The 14391-nt window shown below is 53.7% G+C and overlaps 1 protein-coding gene across 1 annotated transcript; it reads left to right on the top strand.

Moving 5' to 3' along the window:
• Positions 1-319: 319 nt before the first annotated feature.
• On the top strand, positions 320-9328 carry ALDH4A1 (aldehyde dehydrogenase 4 family, member A1). The gene is made up of 15 exons (XM_010577507.1): positions 320-387; positions 527-620; positions 964-1056; positions 1170-1217; positions 1610-1765; positions 2344-2493; positions 2621-2695; positions 5066-5253; positions 6174-6247; positions 6812-7008; positions 7390-7437; positions 7821-7973; positions 8189-8310; positions 8863-8981; positions 9112-9328. The coding sequence occupies exons 1-15, from the start codon at positions 320-322 to the stop codon at positions 9222-9224; spliced, it is 1698 nt and encodes a 565-aa protein (XP_010575809.1). The 3' UTR covers positions 9225-9328.
• Positions 9329-14391: the final 5063 nt, after the last annotated feature.

The following is a 14391-nucleotide window of genomic DNA, read 5'->3' as shown; positions in this document are numbered from 1 at the left end:
TCCCTCCCCGTCTTTGCACTTTTTTCCCTCTTTTTTGCCCCCTTTTTCGCTGAGGGGGCAATTTAATACCAAAGCCGGGTTGGGAAACTGCTGGCCCCGAGCTGCCAAGGTCCAGTCGCTCGCTGGAGCGGGCAGAGCGTGCCAGTGCCAACCCGGCTTTTGCCCCCGCGCCCTGGACTTTGCCAGGAGCTGGCGGCGCGTTGGGGCGTTGGAGCAAACGGGATCGATTCGGAGCTTGCCCTGCGCCTCGTCCCTTGGGAATTCCTCTTCCTGCACCTTTTGCGTAGCGAGGAGAAGGGATAGTTGGCCGGGGGCTACGATGTCCAGGCTCGGTTCCCAGCTCCGGCGTCGTTATCCAGCGGGACGGAGCGCGGGCGTGATAACGCGGTGCGGTGCCTGGGCCCGCGCGGCCGGTTTGGCCAAGGGAACGCGTTGAGCAGTAAAACACGCGTTACTGGGAGGCGAGGGTGTGGAGGGAAGGAGGACGCCGGGGGGAATTTCAGCGTCTGTCTTGCTCCTCTCACAGGCGGAGATGGCAGCACCGCTCGGCCATCGAGGTGACCAACGAGCCGATCCTCGAGTTTAAACCAGGGAGCCCCGAGCGAGCAGCGCTTCAGAAGGTAACCGCCGCAGGGGATCAGCCTTTTTTTGGGGGGGGGTCTTTAAGGTCCTGGTTTCTGCTTCTGGTGCTGCACAGCAGCCCCAGGCTCTTTCCCCGGGTGGGGGGAAGCCCCGTCCTGCCCAGCGCCCGCTCCTTCCCTTTGGGGACAGTTGGGAGTTGTCACTCCTGTCCCCATCCCTCCAGCCTGCGGGCACCCCATACCCAGGGGACGGAAGGAGGCCTGTCCCCGGGTTTCCCTTTGCTCGTGGGGCTGGGGGCGAGGATGGATGGAGCGGGGGGGGGCAGCTGGTGGAGGTCTGCGTGCGCAAGTCCCACCGCGGTGCTCTCCTCCTCTCGCTTAGGCACTTGCTGACCTGAAGGACAAGACGGAATCCATCCCGTGTGTGATCGGAGGAGAGGAGGTGTGGACGTCGACGGTGCGGTACCAGCTGTCGGTGAGTTTGGGGAAAATTCTTATTTACCAAGTGAGAACAGAGCAGGAGCATGTGCCTGGCAGGAGGGAGAGCTGTTGGACTGATAACTACGGAGGCTTTTCTTCTCTTTTCAGCCATTTAATCATGCGCACAAGGTGGCCAAGTACTGCTATGCCAACAAGGTGAGTGCACCTCATTGCCCTCCCTCTTCCTTTCATTTTTTAAGAGGTGGGGGGAGCGACAGCACTTCGTCTGGGTTTAGCAAGCCTTATCTCGCAGTGGGGTTACGAGGCTTGCGGTGTGATGCGCTTTGAGATTGCCGGTGAGAAGTCTGGATGAAACGCTAATTGCTGCTCACATTGTGAGCAAGGAAGCTCCACTGGCAGGTGCTGGCTTTCCAGTTCCCAGGGATCCTGGAACAAACTGGTACCAGGAGCTGCAAATTTGGGGTTGTGATGGGAAGGTGGCTGCTGTGGTAGTGCCTGGGGGTGGATGGCCTCTCACTTTCCCCTCTGACCTGATGACGGAGAGATGGTGAGTTCCTCCTTGCTGCCTTTCCCCTTTTCTTCTGCAGGAGCTCATTAACAAAGCCATTAACGCTGCCTTGGCAGCGAGGAAGGAATGGGACCTGAAACCGGTCCAGGACCGAGCCCAGATCTTCCTGAAGGCAGCTGACATGCTGAGCGGCCCGAGGCGAGCAGAAGTGCTGGCCAAAACCATGATCGGGCAGGTAAGGGGGGATACGGGATTGACCTGGTGGATAGCTGGGGCGAATGGGAGGGAATGTGGGGAGCCGGGGAAGCAGGGCAGGAGGATCTGCCAAGGTATTTTTTGGCAGTGGGAATGTCCATAGTGTTAGAAGTGCCAGTGCTGTGAGGGGTTACAGACTGATCCTTGCCTCTTTGCTGAGAAGGAAGGGAGCTGTAGCTGGGAGTCAAGCGTCATGGGAACAGGATCAACTGGTGTGGTGGGCTGCAATTATCAGGGTTTCCCTTGCAAAACGCCCCAGCAGCCCTGGCTTTCCCAGGGGAGGCACTAAAGGGTGGTGGGGGAACATGGGTGGATGTGGTGTCTCCTGGCACAGGGCACGGGCTGCATTTGCCTCTGCTTGGTGCGAAGGAGATGTTGCAGGATGGGGACCTGCAAGAAGCCGCATCTTTCGGAAGCGAGCACGTGGTCTGCATGAGAGAGGCAACCCACAAACCACATCCAGATGCACTGTGCCGCACCGCTGCGGCTCACGGCTGCTGCATTCCTCCCCACGCCCTCCCCTTCGGTACTTTTATTTGATGCGACCTCTCCCGGCAGGGTAAAACAGTCATCCAGGCGGAAATCGATGCTGCTGCAGAGCTGATAGACTTCTTCCGATTCAATGCCAAGTACGCCCTGGAGCTGGAGAACAGCCAGCCCATCAGCGTGGACGTCAGCACCAACAGCATGGTCTACCGGGGGCTGGAGGTGAGGAGAAGGGCTGGGGCTTTCCCTCTGCTTCTGGAGCTCCCTTTTTTGCCCTAAGCTGCGGTGTGACACCATGGTGAGAGGAGTCACCGTGCTCCCACCAGTCCCTTTCCTCTCCCACCCGCAGGGTTTCGTGGCAGCCGTCTCTCCCTTCAACTTCACGGCAATCGGTGGCAACCTGGCAGGGGCTCCGGCATTGATGGTGAGTGTTGTGGTGGGGTTTAAGGAGAGCCAGGGGTGGAGAGAACAGTCTGGAGAAAGGCTGGGAGGGAGGGGGACCTAGTCTCTCTGAGGCTGAATTTGGCCTCCCTGGTTCTCTGGTGCTGTTCAATAGGATACACCTGGGGTCCTGCGTCTGTTGGTCCCCTTGAATTCAATCAGCTGTCTTGCAATTAGACTCAGATGTCTTTAATTACAAGAAGGCATTCTAGTGGCTGGAGTTTAGACCTGGCCACTAATGGACAAGGTGTGATGGGGGAAGTGTTGGAAAAGGAAAAACTGCCCAAACCTGCTCTTCTGGGGTTTTTATTCTGAAGCAAGGTGTGTTTTCACTTCTAGGCTGGGTTTTAGATTGAGAGGAGGTCAGGGTACTGCAGGAGGGAGGGACATGAGAAGTATGGGGCGGGGGGGTTATGGGGGGGTGTTGGGTATTTTCTTGTGTGGTGCTTGCTCTGTGAACGGGGCTTCAGGGTGCTGTTGTGATACGAAAGTGTAATCAGTTTGTAAGTGCTCAGGTTCCTCTTGGGTGACGTTTGTTGGGTACAGCAGGTGTGTTAGGGCGAAGGTGGGAGAGAGCGGGTTGTGGCTCTGGCATTTAGCACTGAACTGGGAGACAGGAGATGGTCCAAAAAGTCAAAGTATTGGTAAACAGCATTTCTGTACGTGTCCTATCCCAATGTGCCTGTCGAGCGTGGGGACCTCCTGCTTTTGCAGGGTGGGTTTTGGGGAGAGACTGTATTAACCTGATGAATTTGAGCTAGGATTAATTAATTTATTGTTGCACTGGAAAAAAAACCCACAAAATTGTCCTAAGCTCTTTACTAATTAGGCTCAGATTTCATCCTGGCACCAAAGATGGTCCCTCCAGCAGTAGTGTCCTTTGTAGGAAGTGGAAGAGGCTGCGATAAGGGAGAACACCAAGCTTTTAATTTGGGGACATCACATTTTAAAGTCATATTCAAGGTGAAGCATTTGAACCTCTCACTTTTGTAGGGGAGAAGGAGGGAAGAGCATGAAGCTAACATGGAGCTGGGAAGTTTTTTGGGGGAGGGAGATGCATTCCTCCCACCCTGGGATTCGAGGAAGGTCCTCAGCTTTGGGGCATTTGGTGGTAAGCTCATCCCAGAGCAGATGAACCTTGCTGGGATGGAATAAGCCTGTGCTGGCAGGTCTGGGTGAACTGTTTTGGGCGTCCTGCAGTACATCTGCCTCTCCTTCCTTGAGTGTGACGATAAATTCCCACCGGGCTGCTGCAGGGTGATGAAATCCCCCTGCTCACCCCAGGCCTGGGGCAAAAAGGAGCAGGACATCAGCGGGTGACTTGACAAGCTCAGGGGCAGGTGGTACCTGGAATTAAATTTAGGAGAAAATGGTGCTTAATAAGTGGGTATTAAGTAGAGTCCCAGTGTTTTAGTCACCACAGTGCGCTTCCCAGGGGATTAAATATTGCTCTTGCCTAAATAGCTGGAGAGATCAATGTGGTTAATGCCATTGCAGCGTCGGGAGCGGAATTTCTTGGGACCGGAGCAGTTGCCGCACCGCACTGGTATCCAGGCTGCAGGGCATCCAGTCTCCAACAGTGGCCCGAGTTAGATTTGAGAGTTGCTTGGAGATTTTTTGCAGAGTGTGTTTCAGTTTTCTCACCGTTTGGAGTGGAAGGATTAGGGGGGGGCGGGGAGGAGCTTTGACTGCACCATGAGTCCCTGCAAAGCAAGTGCTTGGTTGAGACCGAGTCCGAAAATCCCCCTCCTGCTGCCCTGGGGCTGTGACCCTGTTGCACGGTCACGTGCGGTGGGAGCCAAGCAGTGTGACGGTGGCGCAGGGGAGGTCACGGAGCCGAAGGGAGGACGGTGGCGTGGAGCCAAAGGGGTGGGGTGCCGCCACCGGCGTTTTAGTGCTGTGTTTTCCAGCTGATTGTGTTGCTTGCTTGTGCACGATTAATCTGGGTGTGAGGTTTTATTTCAGTGCTTTGGCTGGCCGGTGAGTGACAGCGCTTGTAGTGTTGTAAGCTTATTTCTTAACGGCGCCGTCCCATCTCCCGAGACATAAAACAGGTCTGCGTTTGTGACTCCTCTTTAGGGAAGACAAAACTGTGCGTCCCCGGCAAGGGAGGGTGTGAAAGGCTGGCACAGCAGCCTGGTGGTGTGAAAGGGGAGGATTTTTGTGCCTTCGGCTGACCAGGGCTATCGCGGGCCATTTTCAAAACCAAGGCTTTGGGCACCCAAAGGTGCCACTGCTCCCCTACCACCTGCTGTGGGCTGCGGGACAGGCTTTTGCCAGAGCATTTAAGAATTGCTTACCTGCGTTGGGGCTGAAGCCTTTCCTCGCGTGCTGACTTTCTCCTCTCCCCCAGGGAAACGTGGTGCTGTGGAAGCCCAGTGACACTGCCCTGCTCTCCAGCTACGCTGTCTACAAGATCCTCCTTGAAGCTGGGCTCCCTCCGAACGTCGTGCAGTTCGTGCCGGCGGATGGGCCCGTGTTTGGAGACACCGTCACGAGCTCCGAGCACTTCTGCGGGCTCAATTTCACCGGCAGCGTGCCGTACGTTGGGGAGGGGAGCGGCAGCGGGGAGAGGGGTGAGGAGCCGCTGGCTGAGATGATGCTGGGTGCTCGTCTGCTGGTCCTTTGAACATGTAGGACAGCGTTGAGTAGGGTAGCAGGCTGACAATGGGCCCTCCTTACACAACATATTTAAAGTACGGTTTTAAAACTGATTAAAAAAAGTGTTTAACCAGGTTTTCTAGCTACAGGGAGTGCGTTTAATAGCAGGGAGTTTCTGTTACTAAACTCAAGGCACAGAGAATAGACAAACTTGCATGTGACACTGCCCTGTCTCCCAGAGATGCTGTGATTTGGCTTGACAAACTGCACTGTGCTGGCAGAGCGATGCCAGCTCCACATAGATTTGCAAACCTGCGCTCTGCCCATGCGTCGGAGTGTGTTAGCGACGCTGAGGGCCCCGGCAGCCCGTAACGGGCTATTAAACCTGGGGACCCTGCTCCACCGGTGAAGGACATGGTCTGATGAGCACCGTGCTTTAAAGGTGGGAAGCTCATAAATTAGTATTAGCGGCTGTGCCTCCTGGTGGGAGGTTATTAGCATTTTTATTGTTTTGCAGCCAAGGGGTTTGTCACAGTAAGGACCGAAAGGAAGGGGGGAAAGGGGAAGAACAGAAACTTCTGCTGGGTGCTCGCTCCTGTGGTCTTCCCTGTGACGCTGCAACAGTTTCTTATTTTTAAAACTAGGGGGTTGTTGGGTAGTGCCATGGCTTTGAGACCAAGGGTCTCGTTGTCAGCCAGCATCTCCTCTTCCGTTTGCAGGGCATCCCTTCTTTTGGGGATGGATGCAGGGGTTTGCTGGGGTCCCCTTCAGCAGGGCGCGTCACCCACATGTGCCTTTTCCAAGTGCCACCCCTGTGCAAAGGCAAGAGTGCACTAACCAGCTCCTCCATTCTCTTCCAGGACTTTCAAGCGGCTCTGGAAGCAGGTTTCCGAAAACCTGGATCGCTACCGCAATTTCCCACGCCTGGCTGGAGGTAACTGCCACTTCTTACACCTTTTTTTTGGGGGGGTGTGGGAAGGCCATGCGGGGGTGGGGGTTCAGTTTCTTCCCCTGCTCAGGGAGAAACTGAAGCGATGGTCAGGATTCCTCTCCTTGTGAGCAGAGAGCAAATGACACAGTAAATTGCATCCTGTCCACCCTCTCTGGCAGAAGCGTAAAGCTTGTTCGTTTGGGTGCGCTGGGTGTTTAGAGGAGCTTACAGCACCGGCTCACACCGGCACGGAGTGGTGGGCTTTTACGGTAGGGAGATGGCACTTGGGCGGGAGACAGTGGCTCTCTGGGGTTGCAGAACCTCCGCGCTAAGTTTGGGAACTTGGGTCGGTCTCTTTTCCATCAGTTTTGTAAGCCTGTTCCAGCTCTGGTGTTGCGCTCCCTGGGATTGTGGCACTGTCCCTGTTCCCCGAGGAACCGTGGACCAGGCAGGGCGAGAGCTGGCCGAGCCCCTTGCAAGGGACGTGGCTGTGGCTCGTGCTTTTCAGAGCCAGCGCAGCCCTGACAACTCCTTTCTTGCCCCTTTTCCTCCCTTCTCCGGCACCAGAGTGCGGCGGCAAGAACTTCCACCTTGTGCACAGCTCGGCCGATGTGGCCAGCGTGGTGAACGGGACCCTGCGCTCGGCCTTTGAGTACGGCGGCCAAAAATGCTCGGCTTGCTCCCGCCTCTACGCCCCGGACTCGCTGTGGCCCCAGATCAAAGAGAAACTGCTGGAGGAGCACGGGAAGATCAAAGTGGGAGACGTGAGCGGAGCTGCCGGGCTGCTGAAGGGCTTTGCGGCTCAGCGGGTGGTTGATGGGATTAGAGACTGCGGTAACTGGCTACTAATTCCTATTGAACCGAGCTTTTTATCCACTGGTTCTCCCCACCACCGCCCCTCCATGCCCCCCCCCCTTCATCTTTTTTTAGTGATTAGAAATTAACTTGTAGCCAGCGTCTGCAGGAAGGATTGTGTAAGTGGCTGAATACTGCAGACTAATTGAAAAGGGGTAGCTTGCGCCCTCAAACAGAGGTGTGTTTGGAGTGGGGAAATGTTATTTGGGGAATTTCAGCTCCTCCTAATTTCAGAGTTAGCTTTTTGGCATAGTATGTACTTACATTGCCTCCTTTCTGGCTTCCTGCAGCCCGCCCAGGACTTTGGGACGTTTTTCTCCGCAGTGATTGATGACAAGGTGAGCTCACCTCTCATGTTTCTACCAGTGCAAGAAGGTAACACCACCAGGCTTTCATTAAGCGTTAGGTTAAACGGGTTTTATTGCTTACAGCAAAGTATGAACATCAGTGATTAGTCAGAGCTGATTATCAGCCCTCTTTTGCTCCCTCCTGGAGTAGTGCATGCCTTAGTCACTGTGCCTCTTGAAAAGTGGGTTATTTTGCTGAGAAACTATCATCTCAGACGTAAGGTTCAGAGTGTCCAGGTCTGTTTTTCCAGCTCTCGCCTCTCCTCCCGAGTGCTCTTCCAGCTAAGAGCAGTGTAGCCCTGAAAGGGATTGCCCAAATCTCCTTTTAGACCCCCAAACCCACACTCTTTTTTTATTATTTTTTTTCCCCTCAGTCTTTTGCACGGATAAAGAAATGGATCGAGCACGCCAAGAAGTCGTCCAGCCTCACCATCCTGGCAGGAGGCGGCTGCGATGACAGCGTTGGATACTTCATTGAGCCGTGCATCGTGGAGAGCAAAGACCCACAGGACCCCATCATGAAAGAGGTGAGAGCAGTTTGCAGGGAGGGGGCAGGAAAGGTGCAAAAGGGGCCGCAGGTCCCATCCGGAGGTGTCCGCTGGGCACACAGAGAGGAGTCGTACAGCAAGTTGGTGCGGGGATGTTGTTCTTTGTCACTTTTTTGGCTAATCGGGTACTGAAGCACCCACAGCTTATTTTTGGAGGCGGTCCCCACTGAGTGCTTGATTATTTTGCTGTACAGGAAATTTTTGGCCCGATCCTCACGGTGTACGTCTACCCGGAGAAGCGGTACAAGGAGGTCCTGGAGCTGATCGACACCACAACGCCCTATGGCCTCACGGGGGCAGTCTTCGCCCAGGAGAAGTAAGTGCCAAAATCCGTGCTGCCTTGCCGCATCCCGACACAGCAAAGATGCTTTTCCCCCTTCTGGGGTGAGCTATCGAGGTTGCTTCTCTCCAGCGCCCTGCGCTGCACGGTGAGGAGGAGAGAAAGCATTTCCTGCAAAGCTTACGCTGCTTTTAGCCTCCTCCTGCTGAGGAGGGAAGGGGATGCCGCTAAAGTGATTTTTCAGCCCAAAAATGCTTTTTTGGTGAGAAACTAGCCCAAAGGCAGTGGTTGGAGCACATGGGAGGAGGGCTAAGCTCACAGAGGGACCCTCCTTAAGTTATAATTACCTTCATTTTATAACCATAAAAACTTAAAAAGAGAAACAAACTAAAAACAAAACTGGGATAATTTGAGTTCTAAGTATGCACGACCCATTTCAGTGTGTGTTAAATAATGTGCGGTCCTGGAAATGCGTGCAAAGAAATGCAAATGCTCTTTTTGCGCAGTTTTAATTGCTATAGAAAGGTAGAGGCCTCTGCATAAATTTTTGCTGTTGTCGTGGTCACAGCTGTTTCTGTCCATCCTTAGGAGAATCATCGATGAAGCCAGGAACCTTCTGCGCAACGCAGCCGGCAATTTCTACATCAATGACAAGTCGACAGGCGCTGTTGTGGCTCAACAGCCCTTTGGAGGCTCCCGCATCTCAGGTGAGATGAAAAACTCCTGCCTGGAGACAACACTTACCTACACGGCCGCACACTGAGCCACATCCCTCTCCCAGCAAGTCCCCCGTCCTCAATCTCGTGGTCACCGGCACTTTCTTTCCTTCTGAAACAGGCACCAACGACAAACCTGGTGGCCCCCACTACATCCTGCGCTGGACATCTCCCCAGGCCGTCAAAGAAACACACGTGCCCCTGACAGACTGGCGCTATGCCTACATGCAGTGATGCCTTCTCCCTGGCCCCGCACCGGTACTACTGATCCGCTCCTCAACGCACAGAGTGGCTTCGCAGCTACAACCTTCAAATAAAGCACTTAAATCTACTGATCTCTAACCCAACGAGCTTAGGTTTTTATTTTTAAAGAAAAAATTCTATTATTAAATTGTTAACTCAAAACAGAAAAAGTCTTTGTGGTTTCCTTTGTCATATAAGCATGCTTAGTTAATTAATTAAGGGGTGGCTGGACATGTGGAGGTGCAGAAGCATACCTGGACCCTGGGTTCCCTTTTCCTTCCATTTTGTCCATCCAGCACAGTTCGTTCTCAACGCAGCTGAGAATGCTGGAATTAAAGCAGGAGATGAGCATTAAGAGGCTGGCCCTGTCCCAGGCACTTGGGAAAAGCTCTGTCCTTCTCCATCCCCAAGGCCTCCTTTATCCCAGCAGAGCCTGAGCTGTACCAGCAGAAATCCCTGGAAGTTAAGGGCTGCCTGTACCAGTCTTCCCGGGAGGTGTGGGAAGCCTGGCTCATTTTAAACCAGAGATAATGTGGTGGGAGCCCTGATCTCTGTTTTCTCCCCATTCCTGAGCAAGAGCAAAGTCTCCAACATACCCAAATGTTTTTGATGTAGGAAGAGAGCTTGGCAGAAGGCACATCGTGCCAGGAGAGGGCAGCTGTGAGCATGGTGCTGCTTAGAAATAATTTTAAGTGACTTATTTCACCCCTCAGAAGCCAACGGCCAGGGTTACCTGCCTGTTACCTTGCAAACAGTCTCAGTGTGTGCTCAGACATTGAGCAGATGAAGCAGCAACACCCCACTTAGTCCCTTCGTTTCATTACCGGTGGTGAGGCCAGGCTACCTCCGGTGCTTCCCAGTGCTGGTTATTGGCTGCTTCCACTGCTCCAATCCCTGCCTGTCCACTGGAAGGAAGCAGAAAGATCTTAAAAGAAGGTGTTTCAATAACAGGAACGTTCCTGCACAAGCTGCTTAGGTGGATGCAGCATCCCTCACCACCCCTAGAAGGAATTTAAGTATTAGCGGGAGGTGCTGAGACACCAGCTGGAGGTCTGCAATAATTAGAGCAAGATGCATTTCCCAGCCTGCTGTGCTCTGTTCAGGGCCCCACTCCCGTCCTGGCGAGCTGCTCTCTGACACGGGCCCATCGCCGAGGCTCTGCAAGCTGCCGAGTTAAGAAGTTAAATTAGTTCTGACCTTTGTGGTCCCCGGTTGCTGTGACCTGCGCAGGCTCTGCCTCACCACCAGCAAGGTCTCACCGGATGGGTCCTGCAATGCAAACAGGAAAAGGGATCTTAGACACAAAGTCTTGCATCCTTCCAGGATAACTTCTAAATTAGAAATGTATACATTTGTGACACCTACAGTTAATAACTCTTCAATTATCAGGATTTGCAGATAGAGTGGATAACCCTGTTAAGGCTGTTGTAATAAGCATTAAGTATTGATCTTGTCCCCGTCTGGGCTGGTATTTAGCATGCAGGTCATGAACAAGTTGCATTAATACCTGTGAATCCTGGTTTAACTGAGAAAATTTGCAATAAAACAAATTACAAAAAACTTTGTGTTCTTTTACGAATTATTTCTTTAAATTGTTGCCAAACAGAGAGCTAGATCGAGCATTCATTCAATACCTTTAGTGCATGCAACATGCTAAGAAAAGATGGGAACAATAAGGCACTGCCCGAAACTGCTGCTTCTGCCTCGGAACAGGCTGTTGCTGTTTGTCCTAGCAGCTCTCTGCAGTTTTGGGACCTGAGTGCAGGTACTCTCCTTCACGCTGCTGCACCCACCGCCAACCAACCCATGTCCATATCGATTATTTCTTAGAAAAACACCTCTCTGCTCTCATCTTTAGCAGAGAAGCCAGGGCACGCAGGCTGCCACAGCTCTGCCTTTGCACACGATCTCACACTGCAGAGGATCCCCCAAATCAGCCTTTTGGCTGCCCTTCTCACCACGCACTCATCCCAGAGAGGGGGAAAAAAACCCCCAAAATAAAAGTGACCCAGTTTTGTATTTTCTGCTAAACCCAAGACATTCCCCTTGCATGAGGATGAGAGAGGCAGGAATGATCGAGTAGGTGCCTAATTCAATACCATCCAGGTTACTACAAAGCATCCTCGTGCTGCGTACTGGGAGGGCATGAAGGAGCCCAGTTCAACTCCAAAAAACCCCCCAATCCCACAGCAGGAAGGAAAGGACCAGGACCCACCCCGACTTTGGGGATAGTCTCTGAACCCCCAGAGATCATCCAGGTGGGACCACAGCGATGTCCCATTCAGCCAAGTCACCTCCTGCCACCCAGCTTAGGATAAGCCGCCCCACAGCTCCTCCGAACGGCATCCCCGAACCTTTCCAGATTGGCCCATCAGCTCATTTAAATCTCATTAAGGGCTCTGCCTCGCAGCCCCTCGCCAGGCGGCCAGGAGATCCAGAGAGCCACGGCCCAGGAGTCGAGCGCTCGTTCAAGCCTCTGCCTTTGGCTCACGCCTTTTATGACTTAAGGCCAGAGTGTCAAGTGGATTTTTTAGCCTTAACTCTGAATTTCATGGCTTTTGTGACTTTAAATCAGTCCCCTAATGCTATTTAAACAGTTGGCTTTTTGAAGCTGATAAACGCTTTGGTAGGTGTTTGGGAGAGACAGGGACTTTCGCAGCAGACCCCTGGGCACTCTCCGGCCTGCTCGGATGCTCCTGGACCGCTCTGCCCTCCACCGGGATGGGGAAAAGGGCCTGGGGAGGGCGCAGGGGCTGTGTATAACCCCACGGTGCCCAATAAAGAGAGGCAACAGGTTTGGAGCATCTCCAGTAGGGATTCAATCCCATTCCCATGCGCAGCCGGAGCTGGCCTGGCTCTTAGCGGTCCCCCACCACATCCCAAAGCCCTCGGCTATCCGTTCTCCGAGCCGGGAGGGAGCCTGAGCCAGGTTCTCTCTAGGAAGTGGCAGATTTTCCCCTCCGATAACACACAGCTCCATCTGCTTCCCGTTAGCGGCCCCGGCTGAGCCTAATTGGCAGATCAAACCCTCCGATGTCCCGCGTTAGGTACATCGTTACCAGAGTCTGGAGCGAGTACGAGGCTTCTTGGACGGAGCCCAAACGTCTTCCCCCGCCACCCCGGGCTGCGCAGGGGTGCTAATGCAAACCACCCGGAGCAGCTCAGGAGCCGGGGGGTGACGAACACACTTTAAGCCCTCGGCGAGAGGGCCAAGCCTCAGCTTTAAAGAAAAGCAAAGCAGGAAACCGAGGCAAGCGTGGACCTGTTTGTCCGTGCGGGTATAAAATGGGAGAGGCAGAGGATGGGCAGCAGGCAGGGAGACCAGCACAGCAACAGCCACCTTCTTTTTTAGCACCGAGCAGTGATGCTTCTGGCTTTCTGGGCAGTTTAAAAATTCCCCAGACTGAACAGGAGAGGCAGTGACCATGATGATGCCATTGCTGCCCTAATGTTAGCGTCACTGATTTTGGTTTTTTTGTTTGTTGTTTTTTTTTTTTTTTTTTTTTTAAGGAAAGGCTTAACTCTCTAGGGGTAATGTTTGTGATTCCCCACTCTTAAGGCACACATCGGGAATGGCTACAATTCAGGACTGGGCACAGGACTGGAAAACCCTGACACTGCATCCTGAGGACGAAGGGGATAACCCATCTCCTCGCCACGAGCACAGCACACAAACACAAAAATTAAACCACAGAGGAGGTGCATGATTGCGTTTGGCTTAACGGGGGTTAGAGGAGAGCCCTTAACCTCCCCAAGAAGAATCAATAAATGAGGTCTAAATGCTTGCCCTGGGCAGCAGATCCCAGCCAATGGACATACCACACTGAATATACTTCACCGAGGCCTCTCTACGTTGCAGGATACACCAGGGGCCCTGCAAACCCCCGGACCGGGGGACACGCTCTAAATTGGGGTGCTGCTTCACAGCACACGTGCCTGGAAGGGGCTGGAGCTCGGTTCACCTTCCTGCTTTGCAAACTCCCATCACTGCTTCCCAACTGCAACGTCTTTTCCTGCCCAGCACTCTGGGAAGCCACACAAGCGCACGTTAGCCTGATTTAACAACAGATTTCCACGGAGAGCAAATCTCTGCTCTTACCTTACAAGATCCCATCCCTGCAAAAGCAGCGCCCACCTGAAGGCAGATCCCACAGTCCAAGCCACATCCCTTCTCTGAAGGGGCATGGTCCCGGACCACCACAGACCTTTGCTCTCTCTCTTCCCATCCCAGAATTTTGGGGTCCTTTCAGGGTGCTGCCCGGGCGGTGACTGCAGCACCTGCCTGCGGGTGAGACTGAGGGTTGCTTCCCCAGCTGGAGCCTATTTACAGGCTGCAGCTGCAGCTGGTTGGGGAGGCTGTTTGCCCCTCCTGTGCCCCTCTTTTCAGCAAGCTGGTTTGGGGGAGAGCTTTAGGGCTCCCTGCTTTCCCAGCCTGCCTGATATCCTCCTAAAAATCCTATATACGGTGTCCTAGGGGCAGATTTCCTGCCTAGCCAGTGTTTCAGGCTGGAGAGCAAGTACTAAACGCAATCTAAGAGCCTGTTTTTACCTTTTGCTGGTGCTAACGGAGGGGTGGGCGAGTGTTTCTGACTCTGTGTGGGGGTTTCACCTTGTTTCCCAAGGAGAGGCCAGATGAAACTCACTACACGGATGCTGCAGGGGTGAAGGGCCAGATAGGATGCAGGGAAGGGCCGGGGATGGTTGCAGCATAAAGGGAATAGCTTACCCTTAAAGATGAGCCCAAGCCAAACTCCAGCTTTACAAATCCCCTTAAGTTCTGCTTGTCAGAAAACTCCCCGAGGCTGAAAACTTTTTGGACGCCATGGTTCCGGGGGGGGTGGGGGTCTGTGTGCAATCCCCCTGTGTGCCCCCACTGTGTCCCCTCACCTGTGGGCAGCCAGACCTCAAAGTGGGGATGCTGCTATTTGTGGGGTACGTCTCCTGCCCATCATGGAGCCAGCAACCACGCACTGGGGGCAGGCAGCAGCTCGCAGCAGGAGTGTGCTCTGAATTGCCCCCCCCCCAAATGTCTTCCCTTCCCTCCCCTTGCAGGGCTTTACGGTCCTGGGGCAGCAACAGCCTGGCATCACCCTCTCCACCTCCGGGGACTGATTTTTCAGACATGGCCTGTGTCTTTCTATTTTTCCATCCCTTGAAA

This window comes from Haliaeetus leucocephalus, unplaced genomic scaffold, assembly GCF_000737465.1.
Source record: "Haliaeetus leucocephalus isolate CR32 unplaced genomic scaffold, Haliaeetus_leucocephalus-4.0 Scaffold556, whole genome shotgun sequence".
NCBI classification, from domain to species: domain Eukaryota; kingdom Metazoa; phylum Chordata; class Aves; order Accipitriformes; family Accipitridae; genus Haliaeetus; species Haliaeetus leucocephalus.
This window is presented reverse-complemented; position numbering and strand designations above follow the sequence as displayed.

Bases quoted from the DNA above. Each gene is read 5' to 3' on its own strand.
- ALDH4A1 (XM_010577507.1), top strand. From the start codon at position 320: ATGTCCAGGCTCGGTTCCCAGCTCCGGCGTCGTTATCCAGCGGGACGG. The intron at 621-963 runs GTAACCGCCGCA...CCTCTCGCTTAG, and splicing joins AGCGAGCAGCGCTTCAGAAG to GCACTTGCTGACCTGAAGGA. The intron at 7,438-7,820 runs GTGAGCTCACCT...TTTTCCCCTCAG, and splicing joins CCGCAGTGATTGATGACAAG to TCTTTTGCACGGATAAAGAA.